The sequence below is a fragment of the Scyliorhinus torazame genome, chromosome 12 (genome assembly GCF_047496885.1).
Source record: "Scyliorhinus torazame isolate Kashiwa2021f chromosome 12, sScyTor2.1, whole genome shotgun sequence".
In the NCBI taxonomy this organism is placed as follows: Eukaryota; Metazoa; Chordata; class Chondrichthyes; order Carcharhiniformes; family Scyliorhinidae; genus Scyliorhinus; species Scyliorhinus torazame.
In genome coordinates this window covers 208,127,809-208,144,496 of record NC_092718.1, presented here as the reverse complement: position 1 = coordinate 208,144,496, position 16,688 = coordinate 208,127,809, and the positions used below count along the sequence as shown (strand labels likewise).

The following is a 16,688-nucleotide window of genomic DNA, read 5'->3' as shown; positions in this document are numbered from 1 at the left end:
TCTCCTGCAATTGAAAATTTCCTCTTGGAAATTTTGAAAAGCATTAGGATAGATAAGTCCCCTGGGTCTGACGGGATTTACCCAAGGTTACTACGAGAAGCGAGGGAGGAGATTGCTGCGCCGTTGGCGATGATCTTTGCATCCTCACTCTCCACTGGAGTCGTACCGGATGATTGGAGGGAGGCGAATGTTGCTCCCCTATTCAAGAAAGGGAATAGGGAAATCCCTGGGAATTACAGACCCATCAGTCTTACGTCTGTGGTGAGCCAAATATTGGAAAGGATTCTGAGAGATAGGATTTATGATTATTTAGAAAAACATAGTTTGATTAAAGATAGTCAGAATGGCTTTGTGAGGGGCAGGTCATGCCTCACAAGCCTCATTGAATTCTTTGAGGATGCGACGAGACATATTGATGAAGGTCGGGCAATGGATGTGGTGTATATGGATTTCAGTAAGGCATTTGATAAGGTTCCCCATGGTAGGCTCATTCATAAAGTTAGGGGGCATGGGATACAGGGAAATTTGGCTGTCTGGATACAGAATTGGCTGGCCGAAAGAAGACAGCGAGTGGTAGTGGATGGAAAGTATACTGCCTGGAGGTCGGTGACCACTGGTGTCCCGCAAGGATCTGTTCTGGGACCTCTGCTCTTTGTGGTTTTTATAAATGACTTGGATGAGGAAGTGGAAGGATGGGTTAGTAAGTTTGCCGATGACACAAAGGTTGGTGGAGTTGTAGATAGTGTTGAGGGTTGTTGCAAGTTACACCAGGACATTGACAGGATGCAGAGCTGGGCTTAGAAATGGCAGGTGGAGTTCAACCTTGATAAATGTGAACTGATTCATTTTGGAAGGTCAAATTTGAATGCTGAATACAGGGTTAAAGGCAGGATTCTTGGAAGTGTGGTGGAACAGAGGGATCTTGGGGTCCACGTACATAGATCCCTCAAAGTTTCCACACAGGTTCATAGGTTGTTAAGAAGGCGTATGGTGTGTTGGCTTTTATTAACAGGGGGATTGAGTTTAAGAGCCGCAAGGTTTTGCTGCAGCTTTATAAAACCCTGGTTAGACCACACTTGGAATACTGTGTCCAGTTCTGGTTGCCTCATTATAGGAAGGATGTGGATGCTTTGGAGAGGGTACAGAGATGATTTACCAGGATGCTGCCTAGACTGGAGGGCATGACTTATGAAGAAAGGTTGAGGAAGCTAGGGCTTTTCTCACTGGAGCGAAGAAGGCAGAGAGGTGACTTTATAGAGGTGTACAAGGTGATGAGAGGCATGGATAGAATGGATAGCCAGAGACTTTTCCCCAGGGTGGAAATGGCTGTCACGAGGGGACATAATTTCAAGGTGATTGGAGGAAGGTATTGGGGAGATGTCAGAGGTAGGTTCTTTACACAGAGTGGTGGGTGTGTGGAATGCACTGCCAGCAGAGGTGGTGGAGTCAGAGTCATTAGGGACATTTAAGCGACTCTTAGACAGGCACATGGACAGCAGTAAATTGAAGGGGTGTAGGTTAGGTTGATCTTCGATTAGGATAAATAGTCGGCACAACATCGTAGGCTGAAGGGCCTGTACTGTTCTATGAATGGGAAAGTGCTGTTGGAAGGGGATGGTTATGGGTGATAGTGTGTGTGTGTGTGTGTGTGTGTGGGGGGGGGGGGGGGGGGGGGGGGGATGATGTTTAGTGGTGACATCATATGGGAGATGGCTGAAGTGGCGAAGGACGATCTTTCGAATAAGGAGGCTGGTGGAGTGGAAAGTGCGAACAAGGAGCACCCTATTGTGGTTCTAGCAGGGAGAAGAGGTGAGGGCAGCAATGAGGGAAATGGGTTGGGCACGGTTGGGGACCTTGGCAACCAGGTCACGGGAATCCTCTGTTGAGAAAAAAGGAAGACATATCTACATCTTATGAGAAACATGTTGGAATCATCATTGTGGCAGGTAGCATCATCAGAACAGATGTGATAGAGATAGAGAAACTTGGAGAATGGTATGATGTCCATACAGGAAGCAGCGTGAGGAGTTGTAGGATAGGTAGCTGTGGGAGTCGGTGGGCTTGCAATACTAGTAGACAGCCTATCCTGGGGAAAGCGGGTGGCATAATCAAAGACCCCTGCCACCCAGCTTACTCACTCTTCCAACTTCTTCCATAGAGCAGGAGATACAGAAGTCTGAGAACATGCATGAACAGACTCAAAAACAGCTTCTTCCCCGCTGTTACCAGACTCCTAAACGACCCTCTTCATTAACACGACACCCCTGTATGCTTCATCCGATGCTGGTGCTTATGTAGTTACATTGTGTACCTTGTGTTGCCCTATTATGTATTTTCTTTTATTTCCTTTACTTTTCATGTACTTAATGATCTGTTGAGCTGCTCGCAGAAAAATACTTTTCACTGTACCTCGGTACACTTGATAATAAACAAAATCCAATCCAATCCAATCCCCAGAAACGGAAACAGAAAAGTCAAAGAAAGGAAACAAAGTATCAGAGATGGGCATGAGCACCCCCCCCCCCCCCCCCCCCCGCAGGACTGGAATGGGGAATGTTCCACATACCCCACAAAAGCAAAGACATAACTAGGGTCCATGTAAGTACCTTTTATTTGAAGGGAATGAGGCAAGTTAAAAGGGAAATTGTTCCATGAGAAAACAAGTTCGGCCAGGTGGTGGAGGGTGGTGTATAGGGATTGTTTGGGCCTCCGTTCAAAGAAGAAATGGACAGTGCTCAGATCCTCCTGGTGGGGGAAGGAAGTGTAAACAGATTGGGATAGGAAACTGGAAATCGTTGAAATGGCACAGGATGTCAGAAAAATCATGAACAACAATAATAATAATCTTTTATTGTCACAAGTATGAAGTTACTGTGAAAAGCCCCTAGTCGCCACATTCCGGCGCCTGTTCATGGTGGTAAAGACTGTATGCAAGAAGAAAAAACAATAGTCAAGATAGGAACAAAAACGTTCAGTGGGGCAGTGACAGGCTGAAATGATGGGGACTACCAGAACAGTCCCTTTTGTGGATATTGGGAATGAAGCGGAGAAGCAGGCTGCATGGGGTTGTGTGAATTCTAAGTTAGGAGCTGTGGAGAGAACATCTCCAGAGATGAGGTCTGTGACAGTCCTCGAAACTATGGCTTGATACGTTTGGGGTGGGGTCATGTTCTGGATCAGGTAGGAAGAGTTTAAAATGGCCGATGTCACACTAATAGTATTTTTAAAAAATATATATTTTATTAAAGTTTTCAAACACAATTTTTCCACTTTACAAATCAACATAAGAGATAACACAATAACTAATAAGTAACATTATTTAAATAAAATAGTGAACTAGCAAAGTAACAAAAAATAGTGCCCCCCCCATACCCCCCTCTGGGCTGCTGCTGACGATCTATTTTCCTTTAACGTTCCGCGAGATAGTCAAGGAACGGTTGCCACCGCCTGGAGAACCCCTGAACCGATCCTCTCAACGCAAACTTCATCCGTTCCAGTTTTATGAACCCTGCCATGTCCTTTATCCAGGCCTCCACGCCGGGGGGGGGGGGTTTCGCTTCCTTCCACATAAGTAAGATCCTTTGCCGGGCTACCGGGGACGCAAAGGCCAGAATATCGGCCTCTTTCACCTCCTGCACTCCCGGCTCTTCCGCTACCCCAAATATAGCTAACCCCCAACCTGGCTTGACCCGGACCTTCACCACCTTTGAAATCACTCTTGCCACTCCCCTCCAGTACTCATCCAGTGCCGGACACGACCAGAACATGTGTGTGTGGTTCGCCAGGCTTCCCAAGCACCTCCCGCACACTAATAGTTCTTAATGAAAATATCAAGAGTGGGCTAGAGGGATGGGTCCATGTGGAGCAAGAGTACTGGAGGTGGGTGAAACTGTCTGTTGAGCAGGCCGGTGGGGACAGGGCAGGAGGAAAGAGGACACCTGCCCAAAGAAGTGAGCACGGAGTTGAAGACAAGGCAAAATGTGTTTAACATCCTGCCAAGCTCAAAATTCATTGAGGTTGGGCAAAAGGAGATAAAACTGCGTCCTTTGCTAAGCAGAGATCGTTAAGAGTCAGAGAGGGAAAGGTCAGAGGGTTAACAGTGAATGAACGGTAAGGGATGCGATCACCATAAGGGATGGGGGTCAGAGGGAAAAGTGGAACGGATTCGGCGGAGTGTTGGTACCAAATGTTGTTGGAGTTTGCATTACTTAACACCAGCAAGGAGGAGAAAAAAGCATCTTAAGGTGGGTGGGGTGGGGGGGGCGCAAGCGGAGGCAGTCACTGAGAAAGGAATTTTGACAGACGCCTTATCAAACACCAGGAGGGAAATGAAAAGCAATGAAGATGAACAAGATGAAAGAGACAAATGGAAATCCCGGAGAGTAGAGCAGAACTTCTTCAAGGTAGGCATTCCTGATAGAGAAGTGGTAGTGAATTAAACACCAAAATAAAAGCAACATACTGTGAATGTTGGAGATCTGAAATAAAAACAGAAAGTGCTGGAAAAACTCAGGTCCGGCAGCATCTATGGAGAGAAAACAGAGTTAATATTTAAATCCAATATGACTTTTCCAGAACTGAAGAGAGGTAGAAGGTGATGGGGTTTATGCTGTTGAAATTTTCAAGCTAAGCGTATTAATGTATTTAAATTCTTTTCAAATAATTGCCGCAAATGTTACACCAAGTTATATTGGGATTTTTTCAACAAAATGAGTTAGCCACCAATATGAGATACCATATTCCATTTTGATGCATCCTTTCAATCTCAACCAGATGGAAGAGAGGGCAAAACACAGATAAAGGATTCAGAGTGGCAAAAAAGGAACAGTCACTCTCTCAGTGCTAAATGTTCCTTGGCCCCTCAATATAATACAGTTCCAGCTTCCATTGAATACTCCTCCACCACATGCAATCCAAGGACAATCAGGGTTCTAGGACCATATGACACTACAAATTAATGCAAGCTGTCAGCCCACAGGAACCAAATACTCCCACCAATTCCCTCCTGTTCTGCCAACACAATAGAAACACATTGTTCTTACTTTGTGAAAAGTGCACAGGCACAAACCATTTGTAAAATGCATGTACCAGAAGCTACTTGTGCATTGAGAGCATGAGGCAATAAGTATTTGCTGGCATGAATAAGCATTCGGGAGCCATCATTCCATGATCCATCACCAATTCAGTTCTCCAATCTCTGAAGCATTGCTTAAAATCATCTCAGTCTTGTTAAGATGTGTGTTTCCGTTGGGTCTATGCTCACGCTAAAGATGAAGAGCGACGGGAAGGATGCAAACCAAGAAATATTGGCTCAGCTATGCTGCCACATTTATAACTCCGCTTTTATAAGTGCTATTTCTGGTACACACTCAGCAAAAGATTTCAAAATAAAAACTCAGACTGTCAAACACAAATTTCTATTCAATGCAATGCAGGACTTTGCTGAAAATGATTCTGCGCATTCATTTTCAGAATATGGATGAAAGTGGCATTTACCAGCTAGCTTACCGGGCACACTGCAGAGGGCACTGAGCCAAAAACCTAGCATAGAATTAGAGTTAAGGGTAGGGACGGTGAATTAGCGTGTCAGTTGGATTTTCAAACTATCTGGCAACATTATAGTTCATTTTTCTGGCACTGGCCCACAAATAATCAGAAGCATTGAATTTGATTTTACAACTTGCCATGGTGGAATTTCTCCAGTACCATAAACACTACATTCCATGGAAACTGTAAAAGCAGTCCAGTGTACATTAGAGATGATGGCACTCTGTGCTTGTAGCAATGAAACGGCAAAGAAAATCTTTAAAAGCAGGTACAAGATTTTGTTATTTGTTGGCCCAGACTAAATCTCCCTCACAGTGGAGGACATGAATTATCAGAGCCACGACCAATACACCCGATACTGTTTTTGCACGCCTAATTTATCAAGTGCAGGTGTTAGGAAAGAGTTAGTGCTCCCGAGTGCTCAAGTTGGAATTGGGGTTTTAGTTGTTTAATAGATTGCACTTATTGTTGAACAGTCTGCACCGATATATGCAGAGGGGCTGGTTTAGCACCGTGGGCTAAATCGCTGGCTTGTAATGCAGAACACAGCCAGCAGCGACGGTTCAATTCCCGTACCAGCCTCCTCGAACAGGCACCGGAATATGGCGACTAGGGGCTTTTCACAGTAACTTCATTGAAGCCTACTTGTGACAATAAATGATTATTATATAAAGGGGACACAGGTGGCACTGTTTTGCTGTTGGAGAAGTTATGGCTGAACACAATAAACTTGGGAGTCGAAGGCTTGCTTCCCAGCTCTTATTATAGAGTTACCAACACAGCTCAACACAGGGACTCTTCAAATTTATTTGTATAAGTCCGTCTGTGCAATATATTGAATCAGCCAACTTGCACACTTGCAGGAGCTTTTGGGTTGCTATGTGGCTCTGCTGCTTAGAGGGAAAACTACATAACTACAGTTACTTGGGGACAAACGGTCCATTACCAATGGGGCATTTTCGTTGTCTCAGAAATTGCTAGTCTACAAATCATTACATAATCTCAAAAGCAAACTTTGAGAGATTTCACAGTGAAAACATGTTTAAACCGGTGCCCAAATAACACTAAACGTTTTTGAGGTGGCCCCGTAAGTTTTACAGCAACATTACTGGTTTAGAGACATGGCTTTTAGAAAATATCAGCTGAAATATGGTTTTATAAACTTGAGTTTAAAAGGGCAGTGTAAGAAAGGCAAGCCCAAGTAATGCTTTGTAGTCACCTTGCTCAGGATCCGAATGATCTGTTTAATCTGTCCATGGGTCACTCGTTTACTGATGCAGCCAAAGACAACGAGGGCTCTTGGTTGAAGAGATGGGTTGTACTGGAATGCAAATCTATGTAGAGTGAGAACAATTAATAAAGAATGAGACCAAATTGCGATAATACCAGACAATGCATTGTGCGTGTACCAGACCAGTTGGAACAGGAGAATTACGTACCAACACTATTTAAACCCACAAGGGCTGGGACGGTCACTGGTTCAATACTCAGTTGATGTCCAATTCGCCATTCTCTCCAAGCTTGTTAATATGGGTGCAATTCACTCAAATCCCACTTGACCCAGGGAGGAAGGGTCCACCCAGTGTTCTCCACTGCTGCAGCAAAGGGGGCACGACGACTTTGAGGGCAGGTTTGGGCTTGGACGCTCTCCTTTAGTTGGAAAGACTGCAATGTGGAAGGTCCCCACATTCTGGTGCCAGTGTTTCCCTCTGAAACCCTGGAGTATATTAACCAAGAGTTGTCCTTTTAAGGTGCAGTGGACTCTCCTTATAGCTGTTACAGCCCGCTGTAAACTCATCTTACTGGCAACCAAGATTGATGTCAAAAATGCCCCTGCAATAAATTTATTTTTAAAACCCCTTTCAGCTCCAAAACAGAGCTTGAAATAGCAAGAAATCTTAAATTGCTCAAGTTCATCCATCTTACAAAGAACAAAATATAACAAAGAAAATTACAGCACAGGAACCATGTACCAACCAGGCTACCCGTCTGAACTAAAAATCCCTACCCTTCCGGGGACCATATTCCTCTATTCCCATCTTATTCATGTAGTTGTCAAGACGCCCCTTAATATCAGATATTTTTTGCACCAGTCATAAAGATGCAGTGTCCACTGAACAATGCAGGTTTCTACATTGAGATGGATGTACAATAGAATTAACGGATAGAGCCTGCATTTGACTATGTGATACAAAGAACAAATAAAATTACAGCACAGGAACAGGCCCTTCGGCCCTCCCAGCCTGCGTCGAAAACCATTAAATATTTCACCGTTTCATACGATGCATGGGAGCATTGTGAAATTGTGGGACACGGGTTTGCTCCCTCTGCTCTGCTTCACTCTCAGCCATGACATTGAAGGAAAATGAGAAGTACTTTCAACATGCAAGTTTCCTTGGAGCCAGAAGACCCACTTCCCTGTATTCTTAAGACACTGGAGACACACAGTCTGATGAGACCAGAAGAGGGGGGAGCATTTCGGGAGTAATTATAAAAAAAAGTCAGAGAGAACAAGTAATTAATTTCTTGGACAATGTGCACGCTAATAAAACCTACTTTTGTGCTAATTCTGTCCACTGGTCCAGCCACTTGCAGGTTGGTATATCCCTCATGCAGGCCTGAAAACAAATTATGGATTATTACAACTTCACCACTCTTGACTACAACCAAATTCTTTGACAAAAATACCATACAGCTTATTAGGCAACATTTTTTTCCCTCTTGAGCTGCAATAGCCTGGGAACTTTCCTTTGAAAAACACAATTTTTTGATCAAGTCAACACATACCATCCCTCACCCCAACCCTATTCTGTACTAACCTGGCGGTGCCCTTCTTTAACATATGGCACTATTACTCAGATAACTGGAGCTCACACTAAAGCTATTCCAACTACACAACAATAAGCTCCCTCAAAGCATAAACTGACAGCTAGGAAAGTTTAATACTGAATGCACCTTTGAGGGATGGGTCACACACTGGAAACATAAATTATTCATCTTGGTTTACTTTCTTCAGTGAAAAAATAGCTCTAGTTAATTACGACTGACACTTTTGAAATTGGCACAAGTCCAAGCAAATAGTTGCTCATGAAACAACTTTGTTTCCACACTGACAACCAGTTACACAATCACTTTCAATAGTGAAAAGAAGGAAATGAAACCAGCTTCACAATTTGAAAATGACTGAACATGCATATAATTTTTATTTATTTTTTTAAATAAGCTTCAGTAATTTAAAATCTATTTCATAAAAATACATCAACAAGGGCAGCACGGTGGCACAGTGGGTTAGCACTGCTGCCCGACGGCGCCGAGGTCCCAGGTTGGATCCCAGCTCTGGGTCACTGTCCGTGTGGAGTTTGCACATTCTCCCCGTGTTTATGTGGATATCACCCCCACAACCCAAAAGATGTGCAGGGTAGGTGGATTGGCCACGTTAAATTTCCCCTGCCTGCACTTCAAACTTGACTTGGCCAAACCCATAGAAGAAAGGAGCAAAGACCTTCATGGAAAGAGAAAGTAGGAGTTTGAAGTACTGAACTGTGATTTGCGTGGCAGGCACCCGAGACCAGGCCCCACTCAGCCCAAGATGAATGTTTGGGTTTTAAGTGAAGGCATGAAAATTGTTCGCTTTTAAATGGGAACTAACGAGGGGAAAAAAGTGCAGTGCCTGTAGGCAGGCAGTACTGCAAGTACATACTGTCACAGCAGTTGTCAACGTCACAGCCATTTCATTCACTTTTGCATTATATCTGACAGGCTTTTGGAAAATCACAAGCTGATCCCCACCACAAAAGTGTGGCGCAGTGGTTAGCACTGCTGCCTCACGGTGCTAAGGACCCGGGTCTGATCCCGGGCACAGGTCACTATCCGTGTGGAGTTTGCGCATTCTCCCAGTGTCTTTGTGGGTCTCACCCCCACTACCCAAAAAGACCTGCAGGTTAGGTGGATTGGCCACGCTAAATCGCCCCTTAATTGGAAAAATAAACAACAAAACAAATATGCCCACTTCCTCATAAATGGAAGCTTAACAAGGCTACGTAACAGAAGTTTACTCTATAACGGATTTGCTGTTTCTGATCAGATTCTTTGCTGACAGGGCTGGATGCTCTCTTGAATTTGTTTAAAAAAAAAATATATCTTTATTCCAAACATACGGAAACACATCAATATAACACAAAATAAACAAAGGACACACTGTTTGTTTTTCTCCCTTTTAGTCCCCAACCTCCGACAAACCATTCCTCAAACACTGACAGAAACGGCCTCCAATCCACATAAAATCCCTCCTCTGAACCCCAAGCATTAACTTTACCTTCTTTAGCCTAAGAAATTCATACAGATCTCCCAACCATGCCGCCCACGACCCACGGCGGCACAGCTGGCCTCCAACTCAATAGTATCCATCGTCGGGCAATCAGGGAGGCCAGGCTAACCACATCGGTCCCCTTCCCCTCCCGCAGCCCCGGCACCTTTGACACCTCAAAGATCGCCACAATAGGGTCCAGCGACATCCTCACCCCGACAATCCTCGACAGACTCTCAAACACCGCCTCCCAGAAGCTACCCAGCTTTGCACAACCCCAGAATATGTGAACATGATTTGCTCTCCCTTCCCCCATCCACACCTCTCGCACACATCCTCTACTCTCGGGAAGAACGCACTCATCCGTGCCCGAGTCACATGAATCCTATATACCACCTTGAACTGTATAAGGCTCATCCTCGCACAGGAGGGGGTTGAGTTGATTTTATGCATCATCTCGCTCCAAATTCCCCATCCCATTCCGATCCCCAACTCTTCCTCCCACTATCGCTTGATTCCCTTCCACTAGGGCCGACCCCTTCTCTTCCAGCCACCCATAGATATCAATCATCCCCCCTCCAAACCCACCAGTCACCCTGGCCAACAACTTCTGCAGTAGCGTATAGTTCGGAAGCCGAGGAAATGAGAGCAGCTCCTTCAGAGCAAAACCCCTCACCTACCAATATCTAAACTCGCTCCGCTCGGCCTCGGCAACTCAAACCTCACTCGCACTTCTGCCAACCCCACAAACCTACCCTCAGCAAACAGGTCCCTAACCCGCTGCTCCCCTGCATTTGTGACTGTAAAGCTGTCCGTCTCTCTTACCTCCATTATTTCCAACAAGGCTTCAGTTACAGTTTCTAGGGAAGAAAGAGCAAAAGTCTCCCTCTCGTAGGATCCAGGCGAGAAGGAACGATCCCGATAGCTGGATCGGAAAGCAATCACAGCAGCCGATTTGACTTTACTAATTCCAAAGAGCAAGTAGAACTTGGGCAATGAAAACTCAGTTAGACTGAGCCTCAGCACTTGTTTAGTCTCTTCTGTTCGGAAGGAAAGAAAAAGTTGTTTTTCAAATTGTGAAGTACAATCCACTCAAAAGTCTACAAACTTATTTAAACATGTAAGACAAGAAATTACTGGCTGGGATATTGGCAGTATATCCCTAGCCAAGGCAGTGGAACCGTTAAAAGCGGGAATTGACCGCGTGGAGCAGGGGTTGGAGTTCCAAAGCCAGGCTATTCGGAAAGTGGAGGTGGTGGTGGGGGAGCACGAGGAGCAGCTCGGCCCTTTGGTGGCTGAAGTGGGTCTGATGCGAGAGACCCAGAAGAGGTTAAAGGAGAAGGTGGAGGACCTGGAGAATCGCTCCCGGAGACAGAATCTAAGAATCTTGGGGATGCCTGAAGGCATCGAGGGAGCAGAGGCTGACATGCATGTAGCCAAGATGTTGGAAAGGTTGATGGGCGCGGGGGCCTTTGACCGGCTCCAGGAGGACGAGCGAGCGCACAGGGCGCTGATGAAGAAGCTGCAGGCGAATGAGCCGTTGAGGGTGATGGTGGTGCATCTTCAGCGGTTCCTGGATAAGGAGAAGATATTGAGATGGGCGAGGCAGACGAGAAGGTGCACCTGGGAGGGGAGAGAGCTTTGGCTGAACCAGGACCTGGGTGCGGACCCGGCAAAGAGGAGAGCCGGGTTTAATCGGGTGAAGGCTGCACTCTTTAAAAAGGGGGTGAAGTTTGGAATGTTATACCCGGCCCACCTCTGGGTGACATTTAACAGTCGACAACATTATTTTGGGACACCAGAGGAGGCAATGAAGTTTTTAAAGAGACAATGGACTGGCAGGAGAAGGAGGACATTGAACTGTGGAGGAGGTGTGAGGAGATGGGTGCTTTTTCTGACCTTTTTATTGTATCTGTTTTTTTGTTTGTTGGAGAACCTTTCTCCTTCGACACGTTTCGTTGAGGGTGAGTGCACCTTTTTTCTTGTTCCACTGTTGTTTGTGAGGTATGCGAGCGGGGGAGTTGGGGGGGAGAGAAATCACCGGGGGGGGGGGGGGGGCAGGCTACTTAACAGGAACACATGTTCATGATGGTGAGTGGGAAGCTGGAGTGGTTGCCGGTGGTTTTGGTTAATATTTATGCCCCAAACGATGTGTAGTTTATGAGGCGAGTGCTGGGGAAGATCCCAGACCTGGAAGAGAGAGAGAGAGAGAGAGAGAGGACCGGTCAAGCCACAGGTCGGGGAGAGAGTCGGCAGTGGCGAAGGAGCTGTAGGGGTTCATGGAGCGCATGGGTGGGGGGGATGGGGGACCCGTGGAGATTGGGGAGGCCGAGGGCGAAGGAGTTTTCATACTTCTCCCATTTGCACAGGGTGTACTCTCAGATTGACTTTTTTGATGTTATTGGCAGGGGGAGGGGGGCAGCCCCCGCAGTGGAGGTTAGACGTAGGGTTGTTCGCGGAAGACCAGGTGTGGGAGTAGGTGAGGGTTGCCATCCGGGGACATGTGGAACTAAATGATACATAGAACATTACAGCGCAGTACAGGCCCTTCGGCCCTCGATGTTGCGCCGACCTTTGAAACCACTCTAAAGCCCATCTACACTATTCCCTTATCATCCATATGTTTATCCAATGACCATTTAAATGCCCTTAATGTTGGCGAGTCCACTACTGTTACAGGCAGAGCATTCCATGTCCTTACTATTCTCTGAGTAAAGAACCTATCTTTGACATCTGTCCTATATCTATCACCCCTCAATTTAAAGCTATGTCCCCTCGTGCTAGACATCACCAATGGTGCGGCCGCATTTGGAGTATTGCGTGCAATTCTGGTCGCCGCATTATAGGAAGGATGTGGAAGCATTGGAAAGGGTGCAGAGGGGATTTACCAGGATGTTGCCAGGTCTGGAGGGAAGATCTTATGAGGGAAGGCTGAGGGACTTGAGGTTATTTTCTTTAGAAAGAAGAAGGTTAAGAGGTGACTTAATTGAGGCATGCAAGATGATCAGCGGATTAGATAGGGTGGACAGTGAGAGCCTTTGTCCTCGGATGGATACAGGTAAGGTCTCGGCCGCCACGCCGTGGGAGGCGCTCACGGCAGTGGTTGGGGAGGGGGGTTCATATCGATCTGGGCGCACAGGCAGAGGGAGCAGCGAGCAGGGATTGCAAGGTTGGTGGATGAGATATGCGATTTTGTGGGTGAACAGGAGATATTTGAAGGCCCCAGAGGCAAGATTGTTGAAGGAGAGGCAGAAGCTCCAGGTGGAGTTCGGGCTGGTGTCCACGGGGAAGGCAGTAGGGCAGTGTGCGGAGGGCCAGAGGGCCAGTGTATGAGTACGGGGAGAAGGCATGTAGGTTGCTGGCCCACCAACAGGAAGCAGGAGGCGGCGAGGGAGATTGAAAGGGTGAAAGACGGGAGGGGTAGAGAGCGGTGCTGGGCCAGGTGGGGGTGAATGGGGTATTTGAGGAGTTTTACAAAACAACCCCCCAATTGGGGGCGCTCTGATTCCTGGAGGGGTTGGAGTTCCCCAAGGTGGAGGAGGACCTGGCAGAGGAGTTGGGAGCACCCATTGGACTGGCAGAGGTGATGGAGGCGATGCAGGCAGGGAAGGCCCTGGGCCTAGACGGCTTCCCTGTAGAATGAGAGAAAAGGTTTTTGGGAGACCTGGGGCCCCTGCTGGTAAGGATATTTAATGAGGTGAGGGAGAAGGGGGAGCTCCCCCCAATGTTATCGCAGGACTCGATATCTTCAATTTTGAATAAGAATAAGGACCGGGAGCAGTGTGTGTCCTACTGTCCGATATCACTGCTGAATGTAGACACCAAGTTGTTGGCAAAGGTCTTGGCCTCGCGAATTGATGACTGTGTCGGGTTGATAGGGGAAGACCAGGCGGGGTTTGTAAAGGGGAGATATCTGTCAGCTGAGGTTAAGCATTTGTTGAATGTTATAATGAAGCCTTCGGAGGAACAGAATTGGAGGTGGTGGTCGCCAGAAACACAAAGGCCTTTGATCGGGTAGAATAGAATATTTGTGGGAGGTACTGGGGGGGTTCGGGTCGGGGGAGGAGTTCGTGGATTGGGACCGATTGTTGTATCGGGCGGCAGTAGCGAGTGTAAGGACGAACCGGGTGAGTTTGGGCTGCATCGTGGGAGGAGATAGGGATGCACACTCTCGTTATGCCTTGGCGATAGAGCCATCGGCAATGGCGCTTAAGACTGTCAAGGGGCTGGAAAAGGATAGTGCGGAGGGGGGGGGGGAGCACAGGGTCTTGCTATATGTGGACGATCTGTTGCTTTACACATGAAAGTATTGTGGGGGATCATGGACATTTTGGTGGAATTAAACGGTTCTCTCGGTATAAATTAAACATGAGGAAGAGTGCGATCTTTCCGATTCATACGAGGGGGCGGAAGAGGAGGTTGGGCGAGCTGCCGTTTTAAGGTAGTGGGGGCGAGTTTCAGGTATCTGGGCATCCAAGTGGCGCAGGGATGTGAGCAGCTATATTAATTGAATTTGGCGCGGTTGGTGGAGCAGATGAAGGGGCATTTTAAGAGGTTGGACTTGCTCCCGCTGTCGTTGGCAGGGCGGGTGCAATCCGTGAAGATGACGGTATTCACAAGGTTTCGATTAGAGATCCAGAACCTTCCAAGCCTCTTGTAAGGACACTAGCTTAGGGGCATTGTTAACGCGCCTCTGCAGTTCTCGCTGGCCAGGTACTCCACAGGTCCGGTTGTCGTGACGGCCTTGAGGGTGTTTGGACAGTGGCGGCCCCGAGGGTGTTTGGACAGTGGCGGCCCCGAGGGTGTTTGGACAGCCTGGAGACGGATCCTGTTGGAATAGAGGGACTCGGGACCGCCAAAACCAGGGGGGGGGGGGGGGGGGGGGGGGGGCCTGTGGTTAAAAAAGGAGACGGAGTGGGTGGAGGGTTATGGTAGGGAGGGTGGGGCGCGAGGGTGTTGGTTATTTATGGTGTGAATTCCTGTTTGTTCTATTTTTGGTTATAGTTGTGTTTGATGTGTGTGTGTATATAAATGCCTCAATAAAAACAAAAAAGAAAAATAGATTCAAAATTAGTTAGTGAAATATTTTTCAAAGTGTGATTAGCACAGGCAGCTTTGAATTGAGCTCACTCCTGCTATTTCTTTATATCCTGCACTTGAACTCCATCTTGTTCCGTTTGTTTAAGGAACAAAAAACAATCACATTCCTGAAAATCTTTGCTCACCTAGCAGACATTGCCTTTTGGGGAAGACAGCTTGAGATTTCCACGGGACCAAAGAAAATGATTTTACCCGTGGTCTGGATTCCCCTATCATATTGAATATGGGGGCGATTCTCCCGAAAAATTTCCAAGTGCTGTAGCGAGTGGGAATTGTCGCAAGTTTCCTGGTGCTCCTCCCGGCAACACTATTCAACGTTAATTTGTCCACTTAACCAGGCCTCATGGGCTTTCCGCCCTGAAAGCTGTCTCTCCAGCTGATTCGCCGGGACTGCACTCACCAGCCCCCCACTAACAACGACGAGCAGCACTTAGGCTGCACTTGCTCAGCCAACCCCAGCCAGCTCGCAACAATGGTGCCAAGGAGGCCAGCCCCGAGATTCAGGGATGCTGACCTGGGGAGGCTCCTGGACATGGTGGAAGCCAGGAGGGATGTCCTGTTCCCCCGAGGAACCCAGAGGGTGAGCCACTGGGCAGCCGGTGCTGCCTGGGACGAGATAGGCAGCCGGCTGCCTCCACCTCTGATGTGCATCCTGGGGACACAACTAGATGTAGTGGTGGAGCAAGGAGGGCAAAGTACATCGAGGATCAGAGGGCACTGGATGAGGGGTGCATGGGGGGTGAGGGGTGTGTGGGAGGGGGGTGATGCACCATTGGGAGAGTGGGGGCATATATTGAACAATAACCACCCTTGTGCACAACTAATAGGAAGCCTCTGTCACTTTCTCCCGCAATGCATTGCCGCATGCAGGTGATGGGTGCGAGTGAGCACCCAGCAGACAAGTAGGGTCAGATTATGGCATAGACTGTGGAGCACCAGCGCCCAGCTCTCTGCGGGTATCATCACCCCCCACCGGCCCTCGACAGTGAACCGCGGACAGTGCCGACACAGTAGCAGCACCCTGGAGCGATGTGACACATATCCTGGGAGGGTGGGAAATGGGGGTGACGGATGGGTAAGAATGCGACGATGGACCAGGCCACGTACTAGGTGAATCGGGTGAGTACGTGGACCTCCCTGGCCCTCTAGGCTTGCCGGGCCCTCACCACCGCTGCCTGTCCTGCAGCCTCAGGTTCCTCCCCCACTTCGTGCTCCAGCCCCTGTTGGTCCGGCGCCTCATCATCATCCTTAACCCCTTCCGCCTCCTCCTTCCGAGGTGGCCACATGTTCCTCGTCATCAACCTCCAGCTCGTTCCCCCCTCTGCTGTGCAAGGTTGTGGAGGACACAACAGACCACAACAAAGCTGGCGACCCTTGGGGTGGTGTTCTGGAATGGACCTCCAGAGCGGCCGAGGCATCAGATCATCTTGAGGAGTCCGGTGTACCACTCAATAACAGCCCGGGTGGTTGCATGGGCCTCGTTGCAGCGGGTCTCCGCTTCAGTCCCCGGCCTCCGTACTGGTGTCATCAGCCAGGTCCACAGCGGATATCCCTTATCCCCAAGAAACGCCTTCCATCCTGGGGTGCTCATTGAAGAGAGCAAGGATGTCTGACTGCCCCAGGATGTCGCTGCGGGAAGCAGGCACACGTGCATTATCTGCAACTGGTGGTTGCACACCAGCTGTATGTTGAGGGTGTGAGACCCCTTTCGGTTAATATAGGGCACTCCCAGATG

At 47.9% G+C, this 16,688-nt stretch overlaps 1 protein-coding gene across 5 annotated transcripts in view; it reads right to left on the bottom strand.

Moving 5' to 3' along the window:
* Window positions 1-16,688, bottom strand: part of nf1a (neurofibromin 1a) — a 372,455-nt gene that overhangs the window by 56,656 nt on the left and 299,111 nt on the right. For all 5 annotated transcript variants that reach the window (XM_072469810.1, XM_072469812.1, XM_072469811.1 and 2 more), the window contains 3 exons: window positions 10,679-10,893; window positions 8,104-8,165; window positions 6,767-6,881 (listed from right to left, as the gene is read on the bottom strand). In XM_072469810.1, coding sequence (XP_072325911.1) covers window positions 6,767-6,881; window positions 8,104-8,165; window positions 10,679-10,893 — 392 coding nt within the window. The remainder of the gene's footprint in view (window positions 1-6,766; window positions 6,882-8,103; window positions 8,166-10,678; window positions 10,894-16,688) is intronic.